Source organism: Oncorhynchus tshawytscha, linkage group LG22 (genome assembly GCF_018296145.1).
Source record: "Oncorhynchus tshawytscha isolate Ot180627B linkage group LG22, Otsh_v2.0, whole genome shotgun sequence".
NCBI lineage: Eukaryota > Metazoa > Chordata > Actinopteri > Salmoniformes > Salmonidae > Oncorhynchus > Oncorhynchus tshawytscha.
Window position 1 is genome coordinate 36,121,190 of NC_056450.1, and position 14,385 is coordinate 36,135,574.

The window sequence follows — 14,385 nt, forward strand, 5'->3', positions numbered from 1 at the left end:
ACATTCTGTTTGCAACAAGGCTGTTAAAACCTGCTAAAACCTGCAAATAAATGAACTTTTTGGCCTAAAATAAAAACGACAGTAGGGGATCAAGTTCAATACAACAGAGTGAAACTCTTGTCTATTTACAAATATTGCGGGCTGCAGCATCATGGTATGGGTATGCTTGTCATCAGCAGGGACTGGGGAGTTTGTTAGGATCTAAAGAAATATGAAACTAGCAAAGCCCAGGTAAAATGTAACAGGAGAACCCATCCGTCTTCTGAAATGGCTTTCCAAGACGTGTGGAGTGTTATTGAGTGGTCTAGTCTCAGGCCTGACTTTTAAGTCTGCTTGCCGTATTAAGTGGAGGCCTGTTAGTACTCCTTGATTAAACTCTTGTGCTTTCAGATGACTGCAATGGGTGTTAAGCATTTGACATGTGTGTTCAAATAGCAATGATTTGTGATAAGACTAACACAAACCAACGCCATGTTAAAAGATTAAATACTTCAATAGCCTTTGACAGGACTGTCCATTGTCAACAATAGATTGTACTTTACATCCATGTGTTGTAGTGAATTAAAGCACTTAAATAAAAAGACAAATCCAAAGTGGTGTTCTATTATTTATCTCATTCGCTTTACAAAGTGAAGTTACAGATACTTACCTGTGTATTAGATGAACACACACATACTCTCACTCACTTTCTGAGAAGAGCTCAGACATAAGCCCTGTGTCACATACAGATACACATTCTGAAACAGGGAGTCTCGTATCCTCGTGCCACAAGTTAAGCATCTTTCCTAACATAATTTTAGGATGGCCAGTCAGGTCTCCTCTGTGTTGTCGGACACAAGACATTCATGCTTCTGGCGAGTCCCATGTTCCAGAGCCTTGTATCGACCTTGTCCTTCGCCTAAATACTTTATCATTTACATGGATAATTTCTTTAAATATAGAGTCCCTTTTTAGACCACCAAAATAAAACAATTGCGTGTCCCTTAAATATCAATGTTTTGGTCCCACTTGTATTAAATGTCGCTAAAACATTTTGACATGGTAATTAGATACTGTTAGATACAGATTAATGTTCTTTTCCCTGTTGGTGTACTTGACTGTTGACTGCACAACAAAATGTATTTAACATGCTTTATATCTGCAAACAAATTCAAAATGGATTGTGTTAAAACATCTCCTTCGTGTTTGACTATTACACTAGCACCAAAACAGGTATACCAGTTGTAAGTACTAACCGTGTATATGTACCCACTATATCTGCCAGTGTAATTACCATGTAAATGCAGGGTTTTGGTACCACTCAATATGAAGTTGGACCGTCGTTTTTTTGCCAGAGGGTAGGAAGGTTTCCACTAGTTACCACAGCCACAAAGACTACATGGGCTATAACGTAATAATTAATATAAACAAAAATGAGCATTTTAGTCCTAATTTAAGATTAGACATAAGGTTAGCAGTGTGGTTAAAGTTAGGTTTGAAATTCCATTTTAAGAATAGAAATTAGAGAAATAGGTAGGGGTTATGACTTTGTGGCTGTGGTAACTAGTGACAACCGGGTACGAGAAATCTCCCTTCTGTTAGTGAAAGGCTGCTGATTGGCTGACTGTTTTCCCCCACAGATAAAACAGAATGGAAACTCCAGCATGTGACACACCCCAACACAGCTATGCACCAGATGAGACTGGTTGGAGGAGCTATAAGTGGACAGGCTCATTGTAATGTCTGGAATGGAATAAATGGACCAGTATCAAACACAAACATACGGAAACCACGTTTAACCCAACCCATTTATTCCATTCCAGCCACTACAATGAGCTCGTCCTCCAATAACTCCTCTCCCCAGCCTCCACTGCTAGACACACACACGACACAAGCATACGCATCCACTCCTACAGCCAATACTCACACACCCACTAAAGCATATCCACACACACAAATGCAAAAATACATACACATGCCCAAAACTGTGCACACAGTCATTCTGTACACCGATGGATCCCTGAATAACAGCTATGTGAAGAAGTGAGCGCTCAGATCTGTTCAGTCTTCAGGTGATTGAGACATTGCCTCTCCTCTTTTTTCTCTCTTCTTTCCATCCCCCCCCCATCTTTTCCCTTTTCCAGAGACGGCTTCCCAGGGACTAAACTTCCAGAAAGTCTCTTCCCAGATCCATGTAGGCCTCGTCGATGTAGCTGGCTATGGCACATAGTGAAGTCCGGTCTGAGTCCAACAGAACCGACACGGTCTCCTTCCAATAGGTGAAGAGGATACAGGAGCTCTGTTGCAGATTGGAGAGAGAGAGAATGGTAGGAAAGAGAGAGAGAATGGTACGAGGGGAGAGAGAGAGAATGGTACGAGGGGAGAGAGAGAGAGAATGGTACGAGGGGAGGAGAGAGTACGAGGGGAGAGAGAGAGAATGATAGGAGAGAGAGAGAATGGTACGAGGGGAGAGAGAGAGAATGGTAGGAGAGAGAGAGAATGGTACGAGGGGAGAGAGAGAGAATGATAGGAGAGAGAGAGAATGGTACGAGGGGAGAGCGTGAGAATGGTAGGAGAGAGAGCGCGATAGGAGAGAGAGCGTGATAGGAGAGAGAGCGTGATAGGAGAGAGAATGATATAGACAGGGAAAGGGGATATCTAGTCAGTTGCACAACTGAATGCATTCAACAGAAATGTGTTTCCTCATTTAACCCAAAGAGAGAAATACAACAGTAAGTCAGTCAACCACAATAGAACAGAACATGGTTTAGTTTACAGGTAACCGAATACAGAATTACCACCATAGTAGGCAGCATTCAAGGAACAACGGTCGGTGAGTGTGAGCGCATTGGGGAGGACACTCACGTTCTCCAGACAGGTGCTGTCCTTGTCCTTGTTGAGGTAGTGGCGCTGCCAAAAGCACAGCAGGTTGTGGAAGTTGTTGAGCAGGCAGCCGGGGTATTTCTCTGTGTACTCCTTCTCTCTCAGGGCGTTGAGGTAGAAGGACAGCTTACCCCGTCTCCTGGCCAGCATCAATACCACCAGGCTGGTGTTCAGACAGCTCACATTCTCCTAACATTGGTAGGGTCCAGCCACCATCAAACAGAAGGGAAAGGATCACAGTCTGTTAACATGTAGATGATCCAGACAAGTGTATGTCTCAATATGAGGAACAAGAAATAGAGGAATGTAAAGTCTATGATCGCTAGAAGGAGGATGCAATGCCATGACAGTCATTAGCATTACAGTACACCCGACAACAGACAATGGGATAGGGGGGTTCCTTGCCTGTGTGAGCGTCTGCACGTTGATGATGTTGACGAGCCTGAAGAGGATGGTTAGTCTGTTCTCCACGCGGACCATGTAGGACAACAGACTGCACTCTGACAGCACCTCCACAACTACAGGGCAGACACAGACACAGACAAAGAGACAGAGACACACAAACAGAGAGAGACAGCGAGACAGACAGAGACAGATAGCGAGACGGACAGACAGAGAGACAGACAGAGAGACAGACAGAGAGACAGACAGAGAGACAGACAGAGAGACAGACAGAGAGACAGACAGAGAGACAGACAGCGAGACAGACAGCGAGACAGACAGCGAGACAGACAGCGAGACAGACAGCGAGACAGACAGAGAGACAGACAGAGACAGACAGCGAGACAGACAGAGAGACAGACAGAGAGACAGACAGAGAGACAGACAGAGAGACAGACAGAGAGACAGACAGAGAGACAGACAGCGAGACAGACAGACAGACAGAGAGACAGACACACAAACAGAGAGACAGACAGACAGAGACAGACAGCGAGAGACAGACAGCGAGACAGACAGCGAGACAGACAGACAGCGAGAGACAGACAGCGAGACAGACAGACAGCGAGACAGACAGAGACAGACAGACAGACAGAGACAGACAGACAGACAGACAGACGAGACAGACAAAGCAGAGACAGACAGCGAGACAGACAGACAGCGAGACAGACAGACAGACAGACAGCGAGACAGACAGACAGACAGCGAGACAGACAGACAGCGAGACAGACAGACAGCGAGACAGACAGACAGCGAGACAGACAGACAGACAGCGAGACAGACAGACAGACAGCGAGACAGACACAGACAGACAGCGAGACAGACAGACAGACAGCGAGAGACAGACAGACAGCGAGACAGACAGCGAGACAGACAGCGAGACAGACAGCGAGACAGACAGCGAGACAGACAGCGAGACAGACAGCGAGACAGACAGCGAGACAGACAGACAGAGACATGGAGGAGTCAGAGGTGGATTTCTACAAACACCAAGAGTAGACATAACCCACTGGTTGAATCAATGTTGTTTCCACGTCACTTCAACCTAAAAAAATGTATATGACATTGAATCAACATGGGGAAACTGGTCTTATTTTGAACCATCTTTGAACCTAAAGCCAATGACATGGTGTCATGTTTTGTTGAACTCACATCAGTTAACAACTCAACCAAATGTAAATCAAAACTGGACGTTGAACTGATGTCTGTTCCCAGTGGGAATATTTCACTACTTCAAAGCCTCCTGATGCTTCAAGTGGGCTTACTTTCATTTGACCTTTATTTTACCAGGCTGGTCAAATAAAGAACAGATTCATATTTACAATGACTGACATTTAAGAATTAACCAGGCAATGCTGTTGTGGGGGTTCTAAAGCTGATACATGGAATTGTTTTAAGGTGGTCATTCTATGGATCATTTAGCTATTGGATTTAGAATTATTTAATAAAATATGCATTTTGGCCTTTAGAAACACATTGACTAACACATTCATAAGATGGCAACAACAAAAAGGTCCCAAAATAAAATCATAAGTAACAAGGTTTTGACGTGTCTGTCCTATATCTAGGAGATGTATATCCTGAGCATTTTTATTTTCAGCAACAAAAAAATTGCTAACATTTCTAAACCTGTTTTCCCTTTGTTATTATGGGGTATTGTGTGTAGATTGCTGAGGATATATTTTTAATCCATTTTAGAATAAGGCAGTAACGTAACAACGTGGAAAATATATATAACATATTCCACATTTTGTTATGTTACAGCGTTATTTTAAAATGGATAAAAAAATATTTATACCCAAAAAAACTAAAAAAATAAATACCATTTTAACATAAGTATTCAGACCCTTTGCTATGAGACTCGAAATGGATCATTGATCATCCTTGAGATGTTTCTACAACTTGATTGGAGTCCACCTGTGGTAAATTCAATTGATTGGACATGATTTGGAAAGGCACACACCTGTCTATATAAGGTCCCACAGTTGACAGTACAAGTCAGAGCAAAAACCAAGCCATGAGGTGGAAGGAATGGTCCGTAGAGCTCTGAGACAGGATTGTGTCAAGGCACAGATCTGGGGAAGGGTAGCAAAATATTTCTGCAGCATTGAAGGTCCCCAAGAACACAATGGAAGAAGTTTGGAACCACCAAGACTCTTCCTAGAGCTGGTTGCCCGGCCAAACTGAGCAATCGGGGGAGAAGGGCCTTGGTCAGTGAGGTGTGGAAATGGGAGAACCTTCCAGAAGAACAACCATCTTTGGAGCACTCTACCAATCAGGCCTTTATGGTAAGTGGCCAGAGGGAAGCCACTCCTCCGTGAAATGGCACATGACAGCCCGCTTGGAGTTTGCCAAAAGTCACCTAAGATTCTCTGGTCTGATGAAACCAAGATTGAACTATTTGGTCTGAATGACAAGCGTCACATCTGGAGGAAACCTGGTACCATCCCTACGGTGTGTGTGTGTGTGTGTGTGTATATAATTATTTTACACATATTTAACTCCTTTTTTTCTAGGTTGCCACTAAACGACCTTCATACTTCCATCAATGTTTTTAAACTGGTTACCTTCAGACAAGTCCCGGATCATAGAGCAAAACGGAGAACACCATAGTGTTTGTGAGTTAGTTTGTAACCCAAACGGTTCGGACGCTACAAACAGAAGTTGGCACATTGATGGTACCGGCTTCAGATGAATCCAGACACTGGTGGGGGCCGTAGAGCAAAACGGAGACCACCACTTAGATTGACGCACCGGTGTGTCAGTCGACTCTTGAGGATTAACACGTTTCCACAGCCACAAACGTGTTCACTGCTAGGCCCAAGACTATTTTCTATGGACCTACCTCTCACATCGTCAGTCTGGCTCTCGAAGCGGTCCAGGGACAGGATGATACAGCGCACCAGCATGTTGGAGTCTACCAGAGAGCTGTTGATCTGCGTCATGAACGTCTGGAACTAACACAGGAAGCAGAAATGAAACCAAACATGTATTAAAAGGAAGTGATCTCTAGGGTTAAGCTAGAAAGTGGACTGCACTCCCTTTCCATCGATCTGATCCTCATTCTTTTGAAGTGCCTCTCCCCTGGGCAGTGTCCTACCTTCTCCTCTGTGTTGACATATTTGTTGAACCTCTTGAAGGAGTCGATGTTGAACTTCATGAGTTCCCCCAGCAGGTCAAAGTAACTCTGCAGCACATCCCTGGACTTACAGCCGCTGTCTATGATGCAGAACAGGATGTGCTGGAAGGACAGAGAGGAGACGGATTTAATAGGAGGTTTTAAATGAAGACTTGAAGGCGGTTCTATCATAGGTGTGTGTGGCTTCGCTGGCTTGGCAACAGCCTCCGTACCTCCAGCAGGCCTCTCTTGAGCAAGAACACCTGGTCAGCGTAGGAGGTGGATCCTCTCAGGAAGCTCTCCACCGCCCTCGCCTGCCAGAACCTACAGACAGACAGGGGTTTAACCCTTGTCTTCCTCTTTCTATACCTGATGACGTTTCCCTAATTAACTCTTGGAGTCAACACACACTCACCTGAATGAGGATTCGGCCGGTTCTTTCTTCATGACTGAAAGTAGCCGTGTCAGGAGGCCCTTTTTACCATCACAGATTAGATTTCTATATTTGGAGAGAGAAAATATCCAACGCAATGGAGGATTTGTCAAATTCAGAAACACAAAATGTTGTCCATCACTGTACCCCTGCCTAACTAACAGCCCAACCTGTCCGTGTTGACGAGAGCCTCCACCTCAGGGATGTTGGCCTTCAGAGAGATGGCACTGAGCTCATTCAGCTCCTGAGCGTTCAAGAGGAGATACTTGTTCCTGAGAGGGAGGAGGAAAAAAGACATGATCCAAATGACAGAGTCACTGAACATGATGGTACCAAACTCAGTACCAGAGACCATATGTCTAATTCCACAGAAATACAGTTTAAATCATACTGTCTGTACTGAACTCACTCATGATGGTCGCTGAAGCTCTGGAGTAGTCGTAGAAAATGGATTTTAAAGGAGATCTCCTGTGTGAGTGAGATCGAGAGAGGATGAACCAGTGAGTGCTGCAATAGAGGTGCTTAGTGTTACAGTGCCATTGAGCTCATTCCCAGAGCAGAGAGGTCATCTTACCGGGCTGCAGTCACAGTTCTGGTTCTGGCCGTGGAGGACGTGGGTGGACGTCTGCTTTCTCCAGATCAGCTTGTCAAACAGGTTGTTGAGACCTGGAATCAGTTTGAACTCTGCAAGCATTCTGTGAACCTGTTTACAAGGCACCACATCTTTACATTCTATAAAGCCCAGAACGTATACCACAGGTATGACCAGACAGGTTATTTTTATTGGTCTAATTCCATTAGTAACCAGTTCATAATTGCAATAAGGCACCTCAGGGGTTTGTGGTATATGGCCAATATACCACGGCTAAATGCTGTATCCAGGCACTCTGCGTTGCATCTTGCCCAGGTACTCCGCGTTGCATCCTGCATAAGAACCGCCCTTAGCTGTGGTATATTGCCCATACACCACCCCCCCAGGACTTACTGCCTAACTTTACATCAGCAGATGTCACAAAATACTTAACAGACAACCAACCTAAAACCACAAAAGGCAAGGAATGCAGAGGCACAGTGGAAAAACTTTACAATCTCAGTTACTGATTGAAGCAAGTCCAGCTATCTGTCTCACCTGGTTCCTCTGGCGGCCTATGAGGAGCACACAGAGCACATAGAGAACCTCCACCTTGTACATGATCTCATGGACGATCTTCATGGACTGGGGCAGACTGTGCCTGAGAGGACTGGTGACCAGAGAGCTCTCGTCTGGCGACTCTGAGAAAGAAACACATTAGGATTCAGGGATGATAACTGGTGAGGGGCCCAAAAAAGGTGACAAAAAAAATTCAGTTAAATCCAAGAAAAGTTGTATGATGCCTATTTTCCGAGTCATCACAATAACAATATTTTGACTAACAATGTGACACACCAGGCCAAATATCACGATAGAGTAGTATCGTGATACTGCTAATAAATTATGCAGTCCTAAGCCAATGTAGCTTGTTATTCGTTAGCTATCCAGGTAACATGACCAAACAAGGTTGTTTGAGTAGCCCTCGAGTAGTTTAGAAATATAAAATGAGCAACAATTCGAGGTAGAAAAGGGGAGAAGGTAGTTCCGGAGGTTTGGTTTTCAGTGATGTAAAGGCACGAGAATGGCTGTCTGTGCTCCGTTTTCCTCTATGGCCCTCAGCCTAGTCAGACTGCCCTGTTTGTTCTTACAGAAGCTATTAAAATATATATGTATTCACTACGCTCGCGCTGTGAGCCGCTCCAATAATTAAACAAATGTAACAGAAAAACCAGACCACCATCATGGCTAAATAACATTTTAAAACTGATGGGAGATGAGCAGAAAGAACAGATGAGTAGGATAATGGCTGGTTAGGGGAGGATGCTGTCTGTCCACAGCTGAGTAGGATAATGGCTGGTTAGGGGAGGATGCTGTCTGTCCACAGCTGAGTAGGATAATGGCTGGTTAGGGGATGATGCTGTCTGTCCACAGCTGAGTAGGATAATGGTAATGCCTAGTTAGGGGATGTGGCTGTCTGTCCACAGCTGAGTAGGATAATGCCTAGTTAGGGTATGATGCTGTCTGTCCACAGCTGAGTAGGATAATGCCTGGTTAGGGGATGATGTTGTCTGTCCACAGCTGAGTAGGATAATGCCTGGTTAGGGTATGATGCCGCCTGTCCACAACTGAGTAGGATAATGCCTGGTTAGGGGATGATGCCGTCTGTCCACAGCTGAGTAGGATAATGCCTGGTTAGGGGATGTGGCTGGCTGCTCAAACCCAAAACTCATTCTGATATGACATAGCTGACATCACTCTGAACTCTGATGAGCTATTTGTATAACGCGTAGGAATGCATTCTGTTACATTTATCTCTTATTCTTATCCGTATTTTTGGAAACTGCATTTTTGGTTAGGGGCTCCTAAGTAAGCATTTCACTGTAAGGTCTACACCTGTTGTATTAGGTGCATGTGACTAATACAATTTGATTTTGATTTGATTTGTGCTCAGTCATTAATTTCGATATGAGAAACATATCAAATGTTATTTGTCACATGCGCCGAATACAACAGGTGTAGTAGACCTTACAGTGTACTGCTGAATACAACAGGTGTAGTAGACCTTACAGTGTACTGCTGAATACAACAGGTGTAGTAGACCTTACAGTGTACTGCTGAATACAACAGGTGTAGTAGACCTTACAGTGTACTGCTGAATACAACAGGTGTAGTAGACCTTACAGTGTAATGCTGAATACAACAGGTGTAGTAGACCTTACAGTGAAATGCTGAATATAACAGGTGTAGTAGACCTTACAGTGTACTGCTGAATACAACATGTGTAGTAGACCTTACAGTGTACTGCTGAATACAACAGGTGTAGTAGACCTTACAGTGTACTGCTGAATACAACAGGTGTAGTAGACCTTACAGTGTACTGCTGAATACAACAGGTGTAGTAGACCTTACAGTGTACTGCTGAATACAACAGGTGTAGTAGACCTTACCATGAAATCTTTACTTACAAGCCCCTAACCAACAATGTAGTTCAATAAATAGAGTTAAGAAAATATTTACTAAATAAACTATAGTAAAAAAAAAATAATACAATAAAATAACAATAACGAGGCTATATTCAGGGGTGCCGGTACCGAGTCAATGTGTGGGGGTACAGGTTAGTTGAGGTAATTTGTACATGTAGGTAGGGGTGAAGTGACTATGGATAGATAATAAACAGAGAGCAGCAGCAGTGTAAAAAACAAAGGTAAACAGTCTGGTGGCCACTTGATTAATTGTTCAGCAGTCTTATGGCTTGGGAGTAGAAGCTGTTGAGTAGCCTTTTGGTCCTAGACGTGGGGCTCCGATAATGCTTGCCGTGCGGTAGCAGAAAGAGGAGTTTATGACACCATTATTTAGTGATCACACAGGGAGAAAATCTGCTTGCTCATTTCTTTTATAGCCCAATGGGTGATACACTCTGCACTTTGTCAGATTTTTTATTTTTTTAAACAATTTTTTTAACAGATCTACACATTCACTTTGAAATGGCCAAAAGTGACGAGTTCACATCCCTGAAGATTATGACATCACACGTGACTGTAAAGTGGGTCACATTCTGAACCGTATTACTGACGTAAGAAAACAGTGAACAGCGGTCCGTTATACCGTCAGCATATCTCAGATGACCGGAGCGTGGCGTGTGGGCATGTGTGTGAGGGAGAGTGCATGTATTATCTACTGGTCTGACCTGTGCTGCTCTGCTCGGCGTCCTCTGTGGCCATCTGCATAAGAGTGTCCAGCACCAGGGCGTTGTCCAGCAAGGTGTACCAGTCCTGAAGCTCCAGCAGCAGGCTGGATGCCCCCGAGGCCTCAGACACCTTCCTGGTAGCCAGCTTACACAGCCGCTCAATGAAGCCCGGGATGTTCAGCAGGGCCACTGATGCACACAGGTGTTCAATCAAAAATAAATCCCATGAATGACTGAAACTTAAGTCCATCTCAGCTCGCGTACCACATCGGGATTTACAAACTCAACGGAGGGCATCACAGCTTGTTTTTTAGGACTGATTTGTTTGTCAAAACAAAGGGCAGGTATTTGAAACTATACATGTTCATCTAGTTGTGTACGTTCAAGTGTGATCTTCGGTGTTTCTTTAAGACAAAATAATAATCCCCCTCCAAAAAAAAGTGACTGAGGACTTTAACCCCTGCGCACAGAGAGAGAACAGATTATTTCATTATCAATTTACTGTTTCCCATTAAAGCGGCAATCAGCAGTCAAAACAATAACAAAGTGTGGCTGTTTCACTAAAAAGCTGCAACATGGGGCTGGAGAAATGCAACCACTCTAAAATTCATAAACAGAGCTATGGATGCAAGGACTGACCATCCAAGATATCAAAATTATACTTAGTCTACAAACATCGGAGTAAAACAATCTTATATTTTGGGTTCTGATAGGGTACGACAGTTGAACTAAGCTTATGAGGCATTTATAAGTTATATTCTCAAATAATCAATAGGTATAGATCATTAACCATTAAGTCCAAAAATGGATGTAACTACTGCAGATTGCCCCTTTAACTGAGTCCTAAGGAAACATTGAGGAGTACAAATCCACCATTTTTTAAATCTCATTCATCGCTGAGCAATAGAGGGACAGGTAATTTGCAAGGATTTTCTTCATGAAATGCTAGTCATATGAAGCATCATTATATAACACCTTCCATTCTCTCTCCCTGGTCTGATGGTGAGAGCTGTCTTACCCTGGTTGACTTCAGAGTGGGAAGGGCAGAGGTTGGTCTTCTGCTGGGCGTTTTTAGCCAGCAGTGTGTGCTTGTCATCGTTGCCCAGGTCCGGCTCAGTGATGGTGACTGACAGGATGCGGCAGAAGTTGGCCAGCTGCTGCTGGTTGAAGCTCTGGACCAGACTGGGCAGGTTGGGGATGCCCTCAAGCTGGATCATCTCCTGGAGCATAAAGATGAAGGTATAAGTTATTAGGGTCATTCCACTTCAAACTGGCAAAGGAAAAATGATTCTGGAATGCTTCTTATCTGTTTCTAACTACAGAAACCATTTCATCTAAAATGGTGGGTGTCATGGCTTGCTGAAATGGCATGGAACAACTCTAATGTTTTCGTGAATCTTTTGGCCATGACCAGTGGTAACTGCAAATATGTAAGGACTGACATAGTGATAGTATGCATCCTTACCTTCCTGACCCCAAGAATGTCCTCAATCAATGTGGCAGTTTGCAAAAATGTCTTCTTGTTTGACATGAGCGTAAACAAAAACATGACAAAGTCATCTCGTGATGCCAGACTTTTAGTGACTCCTTCCATCTGAAAGTGAGGGAAAGCTCATGATTAACCTTCCCTGACTAAAAGAAAGGAAAGAGGGTGGACGCCATCCTCTGTCAGACAGTTGTAAAGGAAAACTCAACCCAAAAACAATATTTTGGTATTTGTTTCATTAATCCATTGTTGACATAGTCCCAAAATGTTTTGCATGTCAGCAATCAAGTTTTCATGATATGTAACTTTCATATGATGCAGCGTTTGGCATCATACGGGGAGGATTTCTGTATTTCTTACATGCATTCAAACACTTTATCTAAGGCATTGATACTTACACATATACAACAATTGTACAGAACACTTAAACAATCCTTGACGATGTCATCACTCACTGTAATGAGAACATATGTTAGAATATATATTGAAGGCATAAAAAAAAATTGGTTCCTCACATTTGCAAAACTATGACAAAGGAATGTAATATGGTTTACTTTTCGGGAAATTGGTCTGCGTGGTCAGGGTGGGTCTCATCAGAATCTCCACTAGTAACTGAGGACAAAGGAGAAATTAAAACCCTGACATAGCAAATATGGTCACTGACAAGACCGTCGGCTCTATATGCCTTTGTTCCAACATGTTGGAGACTCACATCAACGCCACCAAAGAGGTCAAAGGTGTATGTGTTGGGAGAGGTGGACTCCTGTGCTGTTCTCCTCTCCTCTGTCACAAACGACATTGCCTCCATGGAGAGAAAAGATGCCACTTCCTACCACACCATAGAGAGAACACAAACACGTCATGAACAACATCTGTCAGCTCAGCAACAATCACCATCACAGCTACCACGAGGAAAACAAACCTGAAACAGTCGCCTGTAAAGAGGGGCATTATTACAACGCCAACGAGGTCAGGGAAGAGTAATTATTGCACCTTGATAATGGAGTGGATATGGGAGAGGTCACTGTTGAGGTGACTGCTGTCATACAGTCTCTGCAGCATCACTGGAATCCCATGCCACTTGGCCTGATGGTCCCTCTCTTGAAGTAGGGCCTCAGACATCTGAGGACAAGGAGGGAACACCATAGGAACAAGAAAATGTCAAGGATAGGGAAATGCAGTACATAAATAAGTGATCCCCCTCTGAGTGTATATTAAACAGACAAGACACACACACACACACACACACACACACACACACACACACACACACACACACACACACACACACACACACACACACACACACACACACACACACAGAGAGTCATTGCCCTAATTTGAAGGGCTATACCAGTTGATGTTTAAAATGTGATAGCTGTAGCCTGGAGGGGTTGCTGTGACAACTTTTCCAGTGATCAGCAAGGAAGCCAGCGGACATGGTGAAGGAAGTTTATTTTACGTCATTCACCATGGAGTGGAGTTTAGTCCGCTACAAGGAAGCCATCCATCTTATTGAAGTAGATAACGTAATAGCTAGCATATTAAATGGTTAGCTAGCTAATAAAACAACTACATACATACACTTCCACTACATTAGCTAGCCATTTGCACAGCGCTCCGTTCCGCGTAGACGTAGCTAGCTATCAACCTAGCTAGCTAGGTTTTCTCCGTCCCAAACCCTTACAATTTCAGCTTTTAGAAAGGATTTATAAATGTCTATTTTACCTCTGTGCCTCGACTAAGTCCCCCGCCACTAATTTGTCCATGTCTGATCCTTGTAAGTATGTTTTTATTACTATTTCTTCGGGTCCGAGAAGGCCCGAGTCGCTCTGTTGTCGCCATACTTCCTCTTTCGCTTGTCTAAACAGGAAGTTACGGCCCGTCGACGGCAGAGTTCTCACAGACCACCTAAAGGTGCGCTATAGCAACTACAATTATTGTCTAACTAGAAATCGTAATTATTCAAGAAAAATGTTGTGGGTAGCGTATTTTTATGGTAGGTGGAAGAAGTTTAAACTTTTTAAATTGCTGGAGTCTAGTGTTGAAAAATTGAGACTAATGTAGTAGTACAAGTACTAGTATTATTTGTTGTAGTGGGATAGTGGCCGTTAGTGGAATAGTTACAGTGGAAGTAAATAGTGAATGCATTGGTAGTGAAATAGCCAAATGACTGTAGCCCAGTGGTAGTTTAGTAGTGGTAGCAGCTAGTTATTGCAATAGTTATTGTTATAAATACGTACACCTATAGTGAAGTAATAATTTGGGTTAGTTTATGATGTGTGGTTAG

At 43.6% G+C, this 14,385-nt stretch overlaps 1 protein-coding gene across 1 annotated transcript; it reads right to left on the reverse strand.

Annotated features, from left to right (window-relative positions):
- Nucleotides 1–594: 594 nt before the first annotated feature.
- LOC112235766 (short transient receptor potential channel 4-associated protein) lies at nt 595–13,998 on the reverse strand. The gene is made up of 19 exons (XM_024404287.2): nt 13,824–13,998; nt 13,089–13,217; nt 12,808–12,924; nt 12,650–12,707; nt 12,494–12,549; nt 12,075–12,203; nt 11,628–11,829; nt 10,610–10,798; nt 7,981–8,123; nt 7,426–7,554; nt 7,261–7,319; nt 7,022–7,123; nt 6,834–6,917; nt 6,652–6,742; nt 6,401–6,541; nt 6,146–6,257; nt 3,268–3,380; nt 2,845–3,051; nt 595–2,278 (listed from the first exon to the last, which is right to left on the reverse strand). The coding sequence occupies exons 1-19, from the start codon at nt 13,938–13,940 to the stop codon at nt 2,141–2,143; spliced, it is 2,316 nt and encodes a 771-aa protein (XP_024260055.1). The 5' UTR covers nt 13,941–13,998; the 3' UTR covers nt 595–2,140.
- Nucleotides 13,999–14,385: the final 387 nt, after the last annotated feature.

Excerpts from the sequence above, each read along its gene's own strand:
- LOC112235766 (XM_024404287.2), bottom strand. The coding sequence starts at position 13,940 with ATGGCGACAACAGAGCGACTCGGGCCTTCTCGGACCCGAAGAAATAGT. Across the intron at positions 6,258-6,400 it reads ATGTCAACACAGAGGAGAAG|TTCCAGACGTTCATGACGCA; the intron begins GTAGGACACTGC and ends TTCCTGTGTTAG. Across the intron at positions 2,279-2,844 it reads ACAGCACCTGTCTGGAGAAC|AGCTCCTGTATCCTCTTCAC; the intron begins GTGAGTGTCCTC and ends AATCTGCAACAG.